At 41.4% G+C, this 16100-nt stretch overlaps 1 protein-coding gene across 1 annotated transcript in view; it reads left to right on the top strand.

Moving 5' to 3' along the window:
- Positions 1-269: 269 nt before the first annotated feature.
- The window catches only part of UBE2E3 (ubiquitin conjugating enzyme E2 E3), a 64412-nt gene continuing 48581 nt past the window's right edge, over positions 270-16100 (top strand). The window contains exons 1-3 of the mRNA XM_067298982.1: positions 270-515; positions 1709-1911; positions 4049-4099. Of these exons, the coding sequence (XP_067155083.1) occupies positions 1718-1911; positions 4049-4099 (245 nt within the window). The 5' untranslated portion in view covers positions 270-515; positions 1709-1717. The remainder of the gene's footprint in view (positions 516-1708; positions 1912-4048; positions 4100-16100) is intronic.

Genomic DNA, 16100 nt, shown 5'->3' with positions numbered 1-16100 from the left:
AGCACGCCCGGCCCGGAGCACGCGCGCCCTCGGCCGCGCCGGGAGAGCGCCTGCGCGCACCCCGGCCCAGAGGGGGGCGCGCTCCGGCAGCCGAGAGGCGGGAGCGAGCGCCCCCTCGCCCCTCCCCCGCGCGCTGGGAACTCCGCTGGCGGCGCGGCGGCGGCGAGCGCGGGCGCGGCGGCGGCGGCGGCAGCAGGGGGCGGCGGCGGCGGGAGCCCGCCGGCCCCCCCCGCGGGAGGCGCGCGCCCGCCCCGGCGCCCCGGCCCGCCGCGGGAGCCCGCGCCGCAGAGCGGGGCCCGCCAGCGCCACCCGCCGGCCCCGCGGCCGCGCTGCACCTCCCCCCGTCTCCCCCCTGCTCCGGCTCTCAATGTTCCACACTGCCCGGCCACAGAGCCTCCGCCGCCGCTTTATAGCCCCCCGGCCGCCTCCGTCCCCGCCGCGGGCGCCGCGGGCCCGGCCCTGCCGCCCGCCATCCCGCCCCTCCGACCCAGCAGCGGGACAGGACGCCGGCGAAGGTAAAGGAGCGGCGGCGCGGCGGCTGCAGCAGGCGGCTGGGCGAGCGCGGTGGGGGAGGCGCGGAGGAGGCGGGGGGGCTGGTAGAGGAGCTTTGTTCTTGTTTCCAGCGCTCGCAGCCTGGCGGCGGCCGGCGGCCGGGCCGCCCGAGTTCACGCCTCACTTGGCGCACACGCGCGGCGCGGTGCGGGGCGGCGCGGTGCGGCGCGGTGCGGGGCCGGGCGAGCCGCCGCCGCCCGCCGCGCCGGGCTCTCCCCACAAAGCGCGGCCGGGCGGGCGGGCGGGCGGGCGGCTGCCTCCCTCCTTCCCTCCCTCCCTCGCTCGCTCGCTCCCACCCTCCCTCCCGCCGCAGCTCCCCGCGCTGGCGGCGGCGCCGCGCTCCTCCTCGGCCCCCCCCTCCCGCCGCCGTTTGGCCAAAACATGTCGGTCCGCGCGGCGGCGGCGGAGCGGGAGCGGGAGCGGGAGCGGAGCCTCGCGCGAGGGGCAGTTTGAAACGCGCCTCTTGCCCCTCGCAGCTCCGCGGCGGCTCGTGCTGCTGCCGGCCCTGTACGGAACCGGCGCTGCTGCTGCTGCCGCTGCCCTCGGAGTTGATTTAAATGCATCTTGTTTAAAAAAAAAAAAAAAAAAAAAAAAACCCTTCTCCCCCCCCCCCCAGCCCTTTAAACGCGCAGGGACGGAGCAAGTGTCTGTTTCAGCCTGAAATCAGCCCAAGTGCTACTGGCGATGTCTTTTCTCGGGGAGATGGGGAATCTGGCTGTTTGGACCCAATAAAATGCTCTGCTCCAGTGTAAATATTTACAGGGTATTAGTGACTTTTTAAAAAACATTTTCAGTGAGGTCTGTTATTTACAATGTGTCATAAGTTATTAATGTTCCTTGCCTAAGTACCCTGCTAAATCTGTCTCATGCCTTAGAACAAAGTCGACAATTGGCATATTGTTTAAAGTATGAAAAAAATGTGAGTGGGTTTAAAAATTGGAAATATCTGTATTTTCAGAAGTGTAAATATTGCTTCGTAGCTGTCAAACTGCAACCCTTGCTGAGGATGAGACAAAGAGTTGCATTTTGGCTAATTTCTCAGTGAAATAGAGTTGCCATCAATTTAAAAGTGCTCCTTAGAACTTGGGGGAATGGCAAGAGACAGTCCTGACTGTAACGTTAACTCTGCCTCTTCTCCTCTCCTTCCCCCCAAAAGTTCCCCACGATGTCCAGTGATAGGCAGAGGTCAGACGATGAAAGTCCAAGTACCAGCAGTGGTAGCTCAGATGCCGATCAGAGGGATCCACCAGCACCTGAACCTGAAGAGCAAGAAGAAAGGAAACCCTCTGCGACCCAGCAGAAGAAGAACGCCAAATTATCCAGCAAAACTACTGCTAAGCTATCTACTAGTGCTAAAAGGTAAAAGTGATAGTAAAATATTCTGTAGTATTTTTGCACAGTATTTTGAGTCACAGTATTTGCAATTGCACTTTTCAGGGCAGATGGATTCTTGTAAAGCTATATGCGAAAGTGAAGTACAAACACTTTAAATACAGGAGCTTGTCAGGCATTATTAATCCAGATCTTATTGGGGTAATAACAGTTAAACAAACTTGTCATATTTCTTTTGAGGAGTTGCTTAAGAATTTGGTAACCTAGTGGCTGCGTGGTGGGGGTTTTTTTTTGGCTGTTCTATCTTTGTAAAAATGTGCGAGAGGGCATATATGTGAGCTTCAGGTATCTTTTTCACAGAGTTAATTTTCCCGCCCTTATTGCTATAGGGCAGTGTCCTGGTGTACACTGGTAGCCTGTAGACTAATGAAAGGAAATGTTCTTTAATTAAAGAAGTCACAAAAAAGTGGGTTTTGCAGGCCTTATGACTAGCTTTTCTTGTCAATATGCAGTACAGTCTTACAAGTCTAAAACTAAGTTTCTGCAGTTTCTCCAGAAGTTGTTTAAGCGGGTCTTTTGCCTTAGGACCTGCAGGTTCAAACCATGGAGTTCTATAGGTAGGCTCTACTGTTAACCACCAAAATCTTTAGAAAGCTTGTTTGGTTATGTCTGGTGCACTTTTATTTGCATATAAGATTTCTGGAAGTGCAGCTCTCAAGACACGCACACTAACACTTTTCTGTAAGTTCAGCTGTATGAAACAAGCAAACTTCAAATCCCTCTATTCCCATGGTCTTTTGAGATGAAACGTAACTTTCCAATCTTTTCCTCACAGTTCCTTTTCTTTACAAATATCAAGTGTATCCTGTAGCAAGAAGAGCTGTAGATTAGCCGTAAGAATGCATACGAGTTCTTTATTAAGCAGCTTCAAGTTTTGCTTATTCAGCATGAATACTGTAGTTCAAATTTTTAGGAACATTTCAGGAATTTTGTATTGGACTTAAATTCAATAAATACTTCTTGAAATGTGTTAATATTACTGCAGAATATGACTAGGTGGCTTTGACTTCTGTGTTCATTTAAAAAACCACCTTTGCAATAATAGGACTGGCTAAAGGCACTGTGTAGATTTTGTAATTTACTATTACTTGCCTTTTTTTTTTTTTTTTTAAACCCGCGATACATCATGTAGAAGCTCAAGAGTAAGTTTTCCCCTCTTGCCATCATTTTGCTTAGTTGTGTGTCTAAATCCGTAGATTTCAAATAGTTGAGTAGTCTGATTGAACTTAATGTGACTAGTGTAAGGGCTTTCAGATCAGCTTCTATTAGTTCATATTTTAATGCTTCCTATTTAAAGGAAAGAAGTCTTGCTTTTATGGGCCTCTTTTGAAGAAAATTCTTATTTGATATTTTTAAGAGGAATTTACCATGCATCTTTTAGCATTATACCTCTTATGCATCTGAGTAAACTGTTAAATTGACAAAAAGTTTTCAGTATTCCTCTTCTGGACCTTAACACCTCAGGAATGGCTGTTACAGGATAGAGCAAAGCTAGCTCACAGATTATTTCAAAATTAGAAGCTTCAGGGAAGAAAAACAGCAGAAGGTGTGTTAGAGAAGCAAAGTTGATCCAGAGAGATTATTCCAGTAATCGAGACAGCCTGGCAGATCTGCAATCTACTTTTTAAATACACTGCAAAGTAGCAGGTAAAATATTGTCAAAAGAATGCATTTGCTTTCAGTACAGTTCACCAGTTCAGCCACAATCGGAGGTGGGTAGCGCTGGTTTGAAGTCATTGTTAAATACGCTTGTACAGCCCCCCCCCTCATTTGCATATTAGCTTGAAAAGAAAATCTCTCTGGTAAGGAGTGCTTAGATATGAAAAATAGTTACTTTTCTGAATTCTTGTGGGAAATTCCTATCAAACTCAGTTGCAAGTGTTCTGTTTATTTACAGTATCAGGCAGGAAAAAAGCTGCAAAGTTTCTCTGCTGTGGGATTTGGGTTATGCCTCTGAGAACAAAGAGGAAGCAGCCATGTTAGCATTACTGAAGGCAAAGCCAATCTTGCATTTAACTGCATGGTGGTAGAGGGCAGTGTAATTCCCTGATTTATTCTATAGACTATCTCAAATGCTTTGTGTCTGTTCTCATTTCACCAACAGAATCCAGAAGGAGCTAGCTGAAATAACCCTCGATCCTCCTCCTAACTGCAGGTATGTAACAACTTCTTAAATTGTGGACAGTGGCAGGAGATTAATGTGCTCAGGCTAACAAATGGGAAACTCTTTAGTGTTTACAACTGGTGACTATTAAAAATTGTGTGCGGCAAAATGAGAGAGTGTAGGGAACATCCAATACTAAGTTTGATATTTTGTCTGCATGCTGTAGGCGCAGTCATTAGTGACTGACATGCATAATAAAATTTCTTCAGTTTATTTTCTGTAACTCTGAAACATTAATAAACTTCATAATATGCTGGAGCTTTCAACTTAGTGCCTGTATGCAGTTTGAACTGATTTTTTTGAGTGCCAGGTTTATAGTTATTACTTTATTCTGAAATTAGGTAAGGAATCGTGATTTTACATGTTTTCTCTTACTATATATTGCCTAATAGTTAGAAAAGCCGAAGCATTACCTTTGAGTTTTGTGCCTGTCATTCAGTGCTGTAGTAGTCTCTTGATAGAGGATATTAAGGAAGTTCCTAAATGGAGAGACACTTCTGTTTTTTAGGAAAAAAAAAATGCAAGTTTTAAGCTTGAAAGATTGTGTGGTTTAGTCTTAAAGAAAGTAAACAAAACTGGAGCACTTGAGCTATGGGAAACTTAAGTAGTAACATAGCTAATTTCTTTAAATCTTTTACATGTTTAACTTTTGTTTAAAGGATGCATAAAAATTCTCATTAGCTGTGAGCATCCACTGTAAAATTTGCAGTAAAACTACATTTAAATAATGTTGCTTTCATTTGATGCATTCCAGTAAGATTTTGACTGCAAGGTGTCTTCAGTTTAATAACTCCTGTGTAACAGCCAGCATTGTACACATGTTAAAAATGCAGGAAGTGCTTTCTGATTTTATATTAGAGTTGTTTGGCTTGTTGAATAGTTGAAAAGGTTTGGTGCAGGTGTCTTGTTAATTCAGTAACATGTAAGTTGTTTCTCCTCTTTTTATACTTAATGAGAGACAGGGACAAACCGGAGCTGTCTTCTATTGAATTTGTGGTAAAGGTGTCTTACCCTGAGCACTATGGTGTAGACTGCCTGTGGCAGTCTGATGTGTTTGCATGCAGGATCAGTGTTTCCCCCTTTTCAGCAGAGGCAAACTCTGCAGGGAGAGTGAGTGTCTTTTAAAAAGTCATCTTACTAGTGGGATATAGTTCTGTGTTGAAGGTGTAGCTCTTCCATTTGTCATGCACTTTATGCTTTGACCCCCAAATGGGGCATGGTAGGAAAGAAAGTATTTAAGGGAAATAAACACTTTGCCTTATACTTTCTAAAAGTAGTATTGCAGCAGTTTTGGGTACAGTAAGTTACAGCTTGGCTTTTAGAAAGAGAAGCCTCTCCTCCGCCCTCCAATACCATCTGATATTTAGCTACTTGGCAAATATGCTCCTCTCTAGAGCATACCACCACCAGTGCATCTAAAATAATTTGAGTTTCTCTCCTACAGAATGTAGGGGAAGAGATTATTTTTTGCCAGTGAGGAAGTCTGCTTCTGTTGCCAGAAGTATTTTTAAAGAGGAATTTAACCCTTTTACTCAAGATCAAATACAAGATAAATGTATTTTTTACCTTCTGCAAAATCAAAAATATTTGCAAGAGACCTCAGCTTCTTTAATAGCAGTTCTGGGTTTTCAGAATGAACAGTTTGAACAGAGAGTTCCACTGCCTGAAGGATTACCATTACATTGGAATTTACATCTTTTAGAAGGGGCCTTTCTGTATCAGGAGGTAAATGCAGCTGTTGAAGGAAAGGACATGTAACACCCTTTCTTGTAGGCTGCAGTAGCCTAGATCAGGCAACAAACTGAGAGCAGGCATATGACATATCTTCACCTCATTGCCTCTTCATGCAACAAGCTGCAGAAAACTACTTCTTACCTTTTTTGTAATGTAAAAAAAAAATAAAGTCTGTAGGATGTAGGTATATATTCATAAACCCTGTGTCATAAGTTCTCCAAAAGAGATTTCTTCATGTCAAGTTCCCCCTCAGTTCTAGAACACAGCCTTGTCATTTGTGATCTACATGTTGCAGGATTAGAGCAATTTGCCAGAATACAACTAGCAACTGATTTTCCTGGACAGTGAGTCATTCTGGTTACCTAGTTACATAAGTGATAAAACTAAGGATTTTTTAATATGATAATACTATTTTGCATGTGCCTTTCCTTTAGGTAAAAATACTGAAGTGCATATTAAGCTCTCCTGTGTTGCGCTAAACACTTTGATGGCTACTACTGCTTCTCGTCTGCCAGTGTAACTGCACATAGAATTGCTCACTAATCCAATTCTGTCAAAATGATCTAAAGTTGATTTAGCTACTTAAAAGTGACACCAACTGTTGCACTGTAATTCACATGCAAGAGATATGTAGGCTTCTTCAGCAGTTAAATTTCCCACAGTCACATCTATTACTATAACATCTGTTTTATAAAAATGCTAGGGCCCCAGGAGATCTCCATTCTTGGGTGTGCTGAACAAGGCTGGACGGCACATTAAGTTCTATTTTAGGCACTGGGGTAGCAGAAAGACAAACAGTAGAAATGTTTAAATAATAATTTTCTGCATGCTTCAACAGTAGAGGCTGGTCCTGCATTTCTGATTCTTTTCAGTTGACTGGACAATGTCCTGGTAGACAAATCATGTTGTCATGTCAGTGTGCAAATACAAATTACATCCTTGGGGGTACCAAGTGTAGAAGTTAAATATTTAATGCTGATAGCTTTACTCTAACATACAGTCATACTCTAAATTCATGTGGATTTTGGTGCAATTTTCAAGGAAGATAGAGCATTGAAGACAAAATATTAAATTTGTTCTTAAGCCACTAAAGATAATGGGGAGGAAATGAAGTACTGCTTTGTCTTTATGTTTTCTCCTAATACGCGAGTCTGAAATGAGCAAGTTGCTGCACAAGAGGCACCATAGCACTAGGACAGATGGTTAAACTGAGGACATAGGTATCTGATCCTGAATTTTCTTGCTTTTGCTGGCTTAACTCAAAGCTGTACTACTTGATGCAGTGTGCTGTATTTAATTTCTTTTGTGCTTTTAATAGTATGAAGCAAAGCTAACAAAGGTCTTGGCCCTATTGCTCCTAGGCAGCTCAATTTCAAACCATGGCCAAGGGCTTATACATGCTTCAAGGTATGGAAATGTGCCAAAACCCACCGTTATGCATTCTCAGAATAATGTTCCAAGGATCTTTCATGTAATGCATGGCAAATCCATCCTGCAGAGATTTTCTTAAATAGGTTTGACATATCTGGAATAACTCTTTTCAGTTCATAGCATAAAACTTTTAGAGCAGAGGTCACTGCTCTATAGTTAAGGTTATATGAGACTACTGTTCTGACCTGCACAACTCAGAGTCTGCAGCTCAGGTGGAGCAGGGCACAGCTGGCTCTGACACTCATCTATTTCCTAGATTTTAGGGTTGGCCCAAATGGGGCTGTTCCCAGGAACAGTGATTTATAGCAGCTTCCTTAGCTGTTCCTGGCTGCTCTGCTAGTCCACAGTAACTAGAATATGTGCTCCCTGTCTTTCCTCACTCCTCATTTCCATTCCAAAATTAAGCATTGTTCATCTTCATGAGAATGTTTTTGAAGTTCAACCCAATATTAAGTAAATTTAGTAACACCCATACAAACCTATTTTTATAATTTACAGTCTCATTTATAGCAAATCCAGTTTGGTATAAGCTTCATAGGAAATGAGAGCAAATATCAAAACTGTTGTATCCGCTGAGACCTTAATTCATGCAACTTGAAAAGAGATGAGTTAAAGCAGTGCACCTTTCCCATGCGAGTGTGAGAACTGAGTATTTTAATTTGTTTGGTCAGTTGTCTCTAATCTTTTTTAAGTTAACAATCAGACATCTGAAAGCAAGTGGTTTAAGAAAAAAAGAAAAAGACAAAAGTGTACCTTACAGCTGCAGTCAGAGAGGTAGCTTTCCTCCTTCTGCTGCTAGGAAATGCAAGTTCTTATGAGGACGGAGATTCTTGGATCGCTACAGAGGCTCCCTGTTCTGTCACATCCTCTAGCCTGACTGAACCCAGTTCTGTTGGGAAGATTTTCTCAGTAGAGATTAATATCTCTGTGTTTATTTTCATGCCTTTACACTAATAGTTACTGATGTGATTTCTTGAGCAATACTACAAAGGCAGCAGTTGATTTTGCTATTTGTATCCTTTCCTAGGCTTGTAAGTAGATTGATAATTTGAGTTGTTCATTTTAAGTTACTTAGTTGAGGTTGTGACTAGCAGACTTTAAAAACTTTTAGTTTTGGATTCCTGCTATGATTGCTTCGTAACTCATACCTTTCTTGAAATAGCTTAATTATGCATGCAATATAACTGAAAACCAGTGCAGAAGAGCTAAGTTAAAGCCAATTTTTAAAAAAAGGAAAATTTTCATATAGTCTCTCTGTGCAGCCTGTCGATTTGAGTAATACCTAATTTGTGTATGAGCATAACATGTCTGCATTAAATAACTGCGTCCTTTTGAGCTTACAGTGTATCCTGTTTCTTGAAAAATGGAGTTATATGCACAGAATTGTTTTGGACCATATTAAGTTTGGGAAAAACCAAAACACATACCACTCCAATGTATTTTGTACTGCGCACAATGGGAGCAAGAAACATAGGGGTTTTGTTTTAGTATGGGATCTTTGCGCTCCCAAAGGACTGCATTTGTCCATTTAATTACTGCTGTGTCTCAGGCCAATTCTATGCTACAAGGTTTTGCCAGTCTAACCCGATGGTCGGATATTTGACACAAAGCAAAAATACCTGTAAAACCCTGGTAGAGGAATGCCCTTGCTGGTTCAGTTAAGGACCCATGAATCCAGATGTTTGTTTCCGCCTCACTTGAGGCGGTTATTGCCCCATCCCTGGGGAAGCATTGCTGCATGTGTTTAAAGCAATATTGTGAAGGTAATTCTAGACCAGCAGTTTAAGCTCTTTCAGCTGAGCTGTGTGATACCATGAGAAGCAGTGAACAGTTGTGCTGGCAGAGCCAGGACAGCCTCTTCCACAGGCAGAGGTAGCTCTGGATTCAAGGACCATTCCACAGCCTTGCGTTACCGAGCAAAGTGCCACAGATAAGCTGGTAGAAGCCTTCTTTTTGATAACATACTCTATCTACAGTAAGGTTATAGGCAAGTGTTTACTCTGCAAACAGTTGTGCCTGTTGAAGATGTTACTGCACAGCTGTGGTTTGTTCCAGGCCTGCCATGGAGGTGACTGTCAGTGAAGCAGGTTCATGCAGTTACTCCATAGTCTTCCCTCAGGGCAAGGGGAGAAGGTATCATCCAAAGTTTGCTTGAGTGGTTTAAATAGGTTATTCAAATCTGCTCTGCTGGGTTTTCCTCCTTCCCAGAGGAGGCATTGTGCACACCAAGCATTTTGCCAGACACACCAGGATATTAATAAAGTCCATCCATTCCTTTGTTTCTCAAATGTAGTAAACTTCCTCTCGCCTTTGTGAAAACCAGGCATTAGTTATGTTGCTTTTTAAAGTCTGTAGGAGGAAGATTATTCTGAATGCAGTCGAATACCAGGCCCCTGTACAATAGCACAAACATGTGACTACATCTTCTTAACGTGTGCTTTTTTTCCCCTAATTCAAACTTCTGAATTTTTAGAGTAATGGCAGTGCCTCAGTTTTGCATTTATTCTGTTCATTTCTTACTGGGTAAATCTCTTCATATTGAGCTATACTTAGTCTCATGAAAAAAAGCTGTTCATCTCTTGTTTTTTACCTCTGCACTGAAAACCCCAGCTGTGATTAAATGGTTCCCTGTAGAAGGAGTTGATTAAGGTATGTAAGAAACAGTGTATTATGAGTATGTGCAAAAATGCCTGGGCTGAAGTTGAATGAGCAAAATTAAACAGCACCCTAGTTCTACTTGATAATGTATCTTCTGAGAGTTACATTATACTCTTTATTCTGTCTTACCCCCAAGCACTTGCTCACCACTGCATGTAATATAGAAAAGAAAGCTGGAGCTTGCAAAATGGTTCTGAGGATACAAATGCACATAATTATTTTTAAACACTTCCTTTACCAGAGATTGCAGTTACAAAAGTACAAATTAAGAGGGTTCAAAAATCCTGTAAGATCATGTTTGAAGCTAGCTTTTCAATATTCAAATATTACTTTATATTATTGAACATAGTCTTGCAGTTCCGTCTGAAGCAATTCCTTCATTGTTAATCTCCAAACATAAATCAATGGCTCGCAGTGATTTAAAGATAGGTTTATCTAATGATAAACTTAGTTTAGCTGGAACTATTTCTGTCAAGCAGTTTTTCTGTTCTTTCTTCTTTCCCACAAGCAGAATACAGTTTAGGTCAAACTAGCAAGAAGCAGTATAGTTTAGCACAGCAATCAGAAGTCAAGTATTTCTGTCCATCTGTAGTAACAGCCTATTTCTGCCATCTTCACACATACAGAATGCCTGTTACCTTATTTGCAAGTAGTCACCAAAACTACTTAAGGAGTAGGGATGAAACAAATTTAGAAAGGCATTTCAGCAAGATGTTTAAAAGTGTTAGGTATAGCTAAAGTACATTTATTTAATGTGCTTTTATTAAAAATAAATGCAAGAGTGGAAAACTGTGCAACTCCTGCATATATTGAATTGTAAGAATATTTAAGTTACTTTCTTCAGTTGGGAGTAGGTGACAGATCTACTAACTTAAAATGCCTTTTTTTTTTTTTCTTCTGTACTAGAAGCCACCTCTTGCAAGCTACATACCAAGGTTTTTAAACCAACGCCCACACATTGAATTTTCTCATACAAGTAAATGTCTGTGGCATAATGAAGACAGGGTTATGCAACACAAGTCAACATATCTATTCACAGGAGCAAGTTTTCCTGCCTACAAATTTGCAGTTTAGGCCCTTGCATAAGAACTGTCCACAGTGCTTTTAGACATGCTCTTAAATAAATCTGTGTTTTAGTCAAAAGGCCTTATGAAGACTGGTGAGAGCTTTTATTAGTATTACTGTCAAAACTAAAGAAAAAACTATCTAACTATAAAAGAAATTTGTGTCAACCTGTATCTACTCTAGGGTTGTTTAAATAGTTCAAACACTTGTCACAACTACTGGTGTTAGAAAACTGACCTCATTATGTCCCAGTTCTATTTGGGAACAGTAGAAAGAGTCCAAGTAGGACCAGTCTGTTTAAACAATGCTTTAAGCATTGCTGTGCAAAAATTTGTAAGAACTTGGAGTAACTTGTTCTTAGATCTAGAGGAAAAATCTGCATTTCAAATATCCATTTGTACAAAACCTCTTCAGACCATAATAATACTGATTAAAATACACCATGTATGTATCTTTCTTTCTACATCCAAACTGTACGTTGGTCAACACTGCCAATCTGTCACATTTATTTTGTGATAGCAGCGTATAGGGCAAGCACACTGAACACTTCCCCCTTAGACTGATTTGCCTGAGTACATCAGTTACCTTTCTTTGATTTGATCTTTACTTTTACAGCCTCAGGACACCTAATTTTAACCCAAATTAACAAAGTGCAAATAAGAAAATCAGTTAAACTACATTAAACCCTTTATTGAAAGCAAGTTGGCTACTTCATGTAAAAAATGCATGGAGATTTTCTTTAACTGATGTAACTAGTATTTGCATATATGTAGAACATTTGAAACAGGCAATATGGCCATCATGAAAAATTCCTTGATCATGTTTGAGTTTAGTGGGCAGGAGCAAGGATGTCTAATTGCCATCCAGGACAGGAGCATGCATACTATTAAACAAGCCAGGAACTATATTTTAGCTTTAAATGGACGCAGTACTTTGAGCCAGTAACTTCCAGTGACAAATGAGTCCTTATCTGCTTGCATTAATTTGAATTCGTTTTCTAGAGTGTCCCCATGCAGACAGTGCACTACACTGTTGTCTAATTCAGAACTGTGATGGTAGCAGTTGTTAATTTTAATACCACTAATTGTAAAACAGACTGGTCAGATCTCTCAGGACTCACAACAGTATTTTCACCACTGTCAACTGTGTCTCTATTTAAGTGTTGCTTTCAAAAGCAAATGAGGGAAGAGATTGCATAGACAAAATGCCACTGAGAACTGTGGTTACCAATAGCTTACATTCAAGTTGGAAAGATTTGTAGAGAGGGTCTGTAGAGGACTGTCCTGCATTCATTAGTAATTGATGTTTTCCTTGACTTAGATACTGGACTAGAGCATGTAGCTATTACATATGCAGGTAATAGCAAGGGGAAGGGGCTGTGGGCACCTTGGAGGACAGAACTAGAATGTAAAGTGACCTGGACAAATAAGAAGTTACCTTAAAAATAGCATGTAATTTGATAATTAAGACGGCAAGGCACAGCACTTAGTAGGGATAATCAGCTGCACAAGTCCATGGGGGGAAAAGAGTGGATAAGGAGCAGTTCAGGAAAGTTGTAACAGCTCTGAGGATTTTGTGCTTACCAGGAGTCAACAGTACTGAGCCACAAGAAGAGAAATGAAACAGCCATCACAACAGTGAGATGTTTAAAAAAAAAAAAGTTGAATACATGGTAGGTAAAGTCATCCCATTCAGTTCAGCACTGGTACAGTCCAGGTGGGGTACTTATCCAGTTCTAAGCACTGCACTCTTAAGTGACGTGGACTAACTAGAAAGAATCCGGATTTGAGGAAGGAAATAATATAACAGTCTTTGGATGCAGAAAGAGTTACTGCAAAATCCCTTATTGCTAGTTCTATCTGCAGTGGTTATGGAGAGCAGCTTAAATTGCTGTAAGGAAAATCTAGTTTAGATGTTAGGAGTAACTCTAAAGACAGTATATCTAAGGAGGTGGTGAACCTGCGTCACCAGAGGTTTAAAAACAAAGGCTAGATAAATCATTGTCAGGAACAGTTTAAATATAGTTGATCTTGTCTTTAGGCAGGAAATGAACTAAGTGACTTCTTGAGGACTATTTTGACCAAGTTGTATGATACTGGATTTAAGTGATAGCGCTAAAAGAGAGTTCATCAAGAAGTGATTTTCCCTTCATTTTAAAAACAGTATTTTAACCAAGGTTTTGTAGTATAATCATCCTGGAAAATATACAGGATCTATCATTTTAAGCAACAACAGTAACAACAATTATTAAAAGTTAGTAGAAGCATAGTTTTTCTTCTGTTTGTCAATTATAAAAGCAAATACCTAGTGATTTTTTTTTCTAATCAAATTTTTTCCTTTCAGCTTTGTTTCCATTTTGGGACCAATCCTACTTCCCTTGCACAAAGTTGTCACATTCTGCTGATAACTAGAAATAAGCTAGGAGCATAGCATCAGCTCCCCAGAGGTGCATCACCGCTGTGGGAAAGTAATAGCACTGATTGTGCCGTAGATCTTTATTTGTTGGGTCACATGCTCTGTGCTTGGACTCTCTGCTTTTGTTCCAGACATGTAAGTCCCTCTAATACTGAGGTAAACAAAAGCAAGGGATATTTTTCCCCCTGCTTCACAGAGGCAATTTGCAGTAGTTATGCAAGCTCTAATGCATCTGCACACACGCACCCCAAGTGGGTCAAGCACATCACAAAATAGTTGTATAGCATACTGCCTCTGTCCATGGATCTAAGCGCCCTGTGGAATCAGGGCCCAGAAGATTGTAGTGAAAATGTAAGCAGCCTGGCACGTTTCCAGCCGATGAGTTAATGCTGCTATAAACTTCAGTAGTTCCTCTCTGAGGCATGCAGAAGGGTGCAGACACTGGGAAAGTAGCCAACAAAGGCAAAGCGCAGACGGCAGATCTAAAGGCCAGCCTCAGGGATTCGCAACACAACTGTCTCCAAGGTGGGTTCCTCCCTCGCCAGAAACCCTCCGCATAGCTCTAGTGGCAAGGCTGGAAGTCAGTAAGCAAATTAAGGTACGCCTTCATTGTAAAGCCATGCTGACCTGTCTGTGCTTGAGCCATGCTGTAGCGTGACCACAGGTAGCTATGCTCACTGCTCAAGCTGCCCCACGATTGGATTAGCAGCACAGGATACTGGGCAATGGGTTCTCAATCATCCCCCCTCCCCCCCCCCCCCAAAAAAAAAAAAAAAAATCCCAATAGAGCCTCTAGCTGCAGTGAGGCAGTTTAGGCTCGAGATTGAAGTGCTAACCCGAGTTAAAACCTAGACAAGGAAGTCACCAAAACATTGAAAACAGCGTAAGTCAGTAGAGCATCAGCAGATCAGATTCCATGGGACAAATGGCAAACAAACATTTGTTTTTTCCTTTCTGTAAGGGAGAGCTAGCATCAGAATGCTATTTTTATTGGCAATTTAAATAAAAAATTTAGAGTATAAATGCTTTGAGCAGAGTGAGTTTGGAGGAGAAAAAAAAGAGCATTACAATAGATTAGTAGCTACGCAATAGGAGATACGTTCAGCTGATGATGATTCTTGCTGTGAAGCAGCAGCTATTGTAGCAGACAACGGCCAGCTAGATTCCCCCCGACCTGTTCTAACAAAGGATGCGTCTACTGTGCAGTCACTGCCCTGGGTACGCTCATACTTTAACTCGCTTTTGTCCTTCTACCTGGTACCTCAGCATCAGAGACCTCATCCAGGCTGAGGAATCCACTGGACAAGTTAAGTGGCACGGGGTGGTTATTTCACACTGCGTTCTGTTATCATTGTGCATTGGTGCTGGTCCTGACTTGTTCATAGATACCTGGGGCATATCTGTATCTACTTCAGTAACATACACATCAGAAGCTATAATGGGATACAAAGATTTAATAATACCTCCCCCAACACACACTTCAAGGGACCATAGAACCAAACCTGCTATACTAAAGCTTACTTAAAGAGTTGTGGGTTTTGTTTTTGAAGTTTTAGACTCCAAAATTGTGAAAAAGTGTGATTCAGTTTAATTTCTAGCCTATATAAAGGAAAGCAGGGAGAGGTCTTATGAGACTAGTATCTACTTGTAACAAACACTGTATTCTAATGGAAGTATGTTTAAGTGAATTAAGTTACATAGTATAACCTGCAGCATATTAAGTGTAGTCTGAGTATTAATCAAAGTTCTTATGCAAGAAGGAAAAAATACTGTGTAATCTAAAATTCTGCAAGCATGATTAAAGAACGATCAGATCTGAGGGTGATCTTCACATGATAGACTCTTTGACGTGCACACGCAGTCTATGACTGCAAAAGTGTTTGCTTGCCAAGAATAGATTTTGTGCTAACTATACAAATTCTGTATAGAATTAGGTAGTGCCTGGCCCTGCATTCCTTCTTCTTCTATCACAAAGTGCTAGGACTGCTGCAGTAACTTAAAGAATTGAAATAGCAACCTGGTTACCTCTTTTTTTAAAGTACATGTCAGCTGCAGATGTTATAAAGAGATCTTGATTTTTGTTTATAACTGAAGGCCAGAATTACAGCTGGTATACTTACTTACACCAAACCAAACACAGAGTAACTTTTTTTTTTTAAATGAGGAACAAGTAAAACGGACCTCACCAAAATAGAGCAATAAGAAAACAGCAATTCATTTGATATTATGCAGTACCAGACCCTAAATAGATCAATATGTTGATAAATCAATTACTTTTTAGATTCTCTGAGAGCAAATATTGTAAAAGGATTTTTTTTTCAAGTATTTCAGTTAGCTATTAATTTTTCATGGTAGTACCACAGGTTAGCATGATTTTAAATCTTGTTTTTTAGTAGGCTTGCTGGGTTTTTTTTGGTTTATGAATAGCCAAAACAAAGTAAGCTCTTACCAGTTAGAGAAGAGAGCAGTGGTAGCAGCTTTTAATACTAAAACCACTATTATACTCTGAGCACTGTAGGGTTCCCCTATATATTGTGGGCAAAGTTCCTATAAAATGACAAGTGTGCCCTATTAGAAATTAATTAAGATGCAGGTGGGGGTGGGAGTGGGGAGGAGGAGGAGGAGGAGGAGGAGGAGGAGGAGGAAATTAAACACGTATGAGTTGTACTAATCACATAAACACTTTGTT

The sequence above is a fragment of the Apteryx mantelli genome, chromosome 6 (genome assembly GCF_036417845.1).
Source record: "Apteryx mantelli isolate bAptMan1 chromosome 6, bAptMan1.hap1, whole genome shotgun sequence".
NCBI classification, from domain to species: domain Eukaryota; kingdom Metazoa; phylum Chordata; class Aves; order Apterygiformes; family Apterygidae; genus Apteryx; species Apteryx mantelli.
Note: the sequence above shows the minus strand (reverse complement) of the source record. Positions and strands in the feature narration are given on the sequence as shown.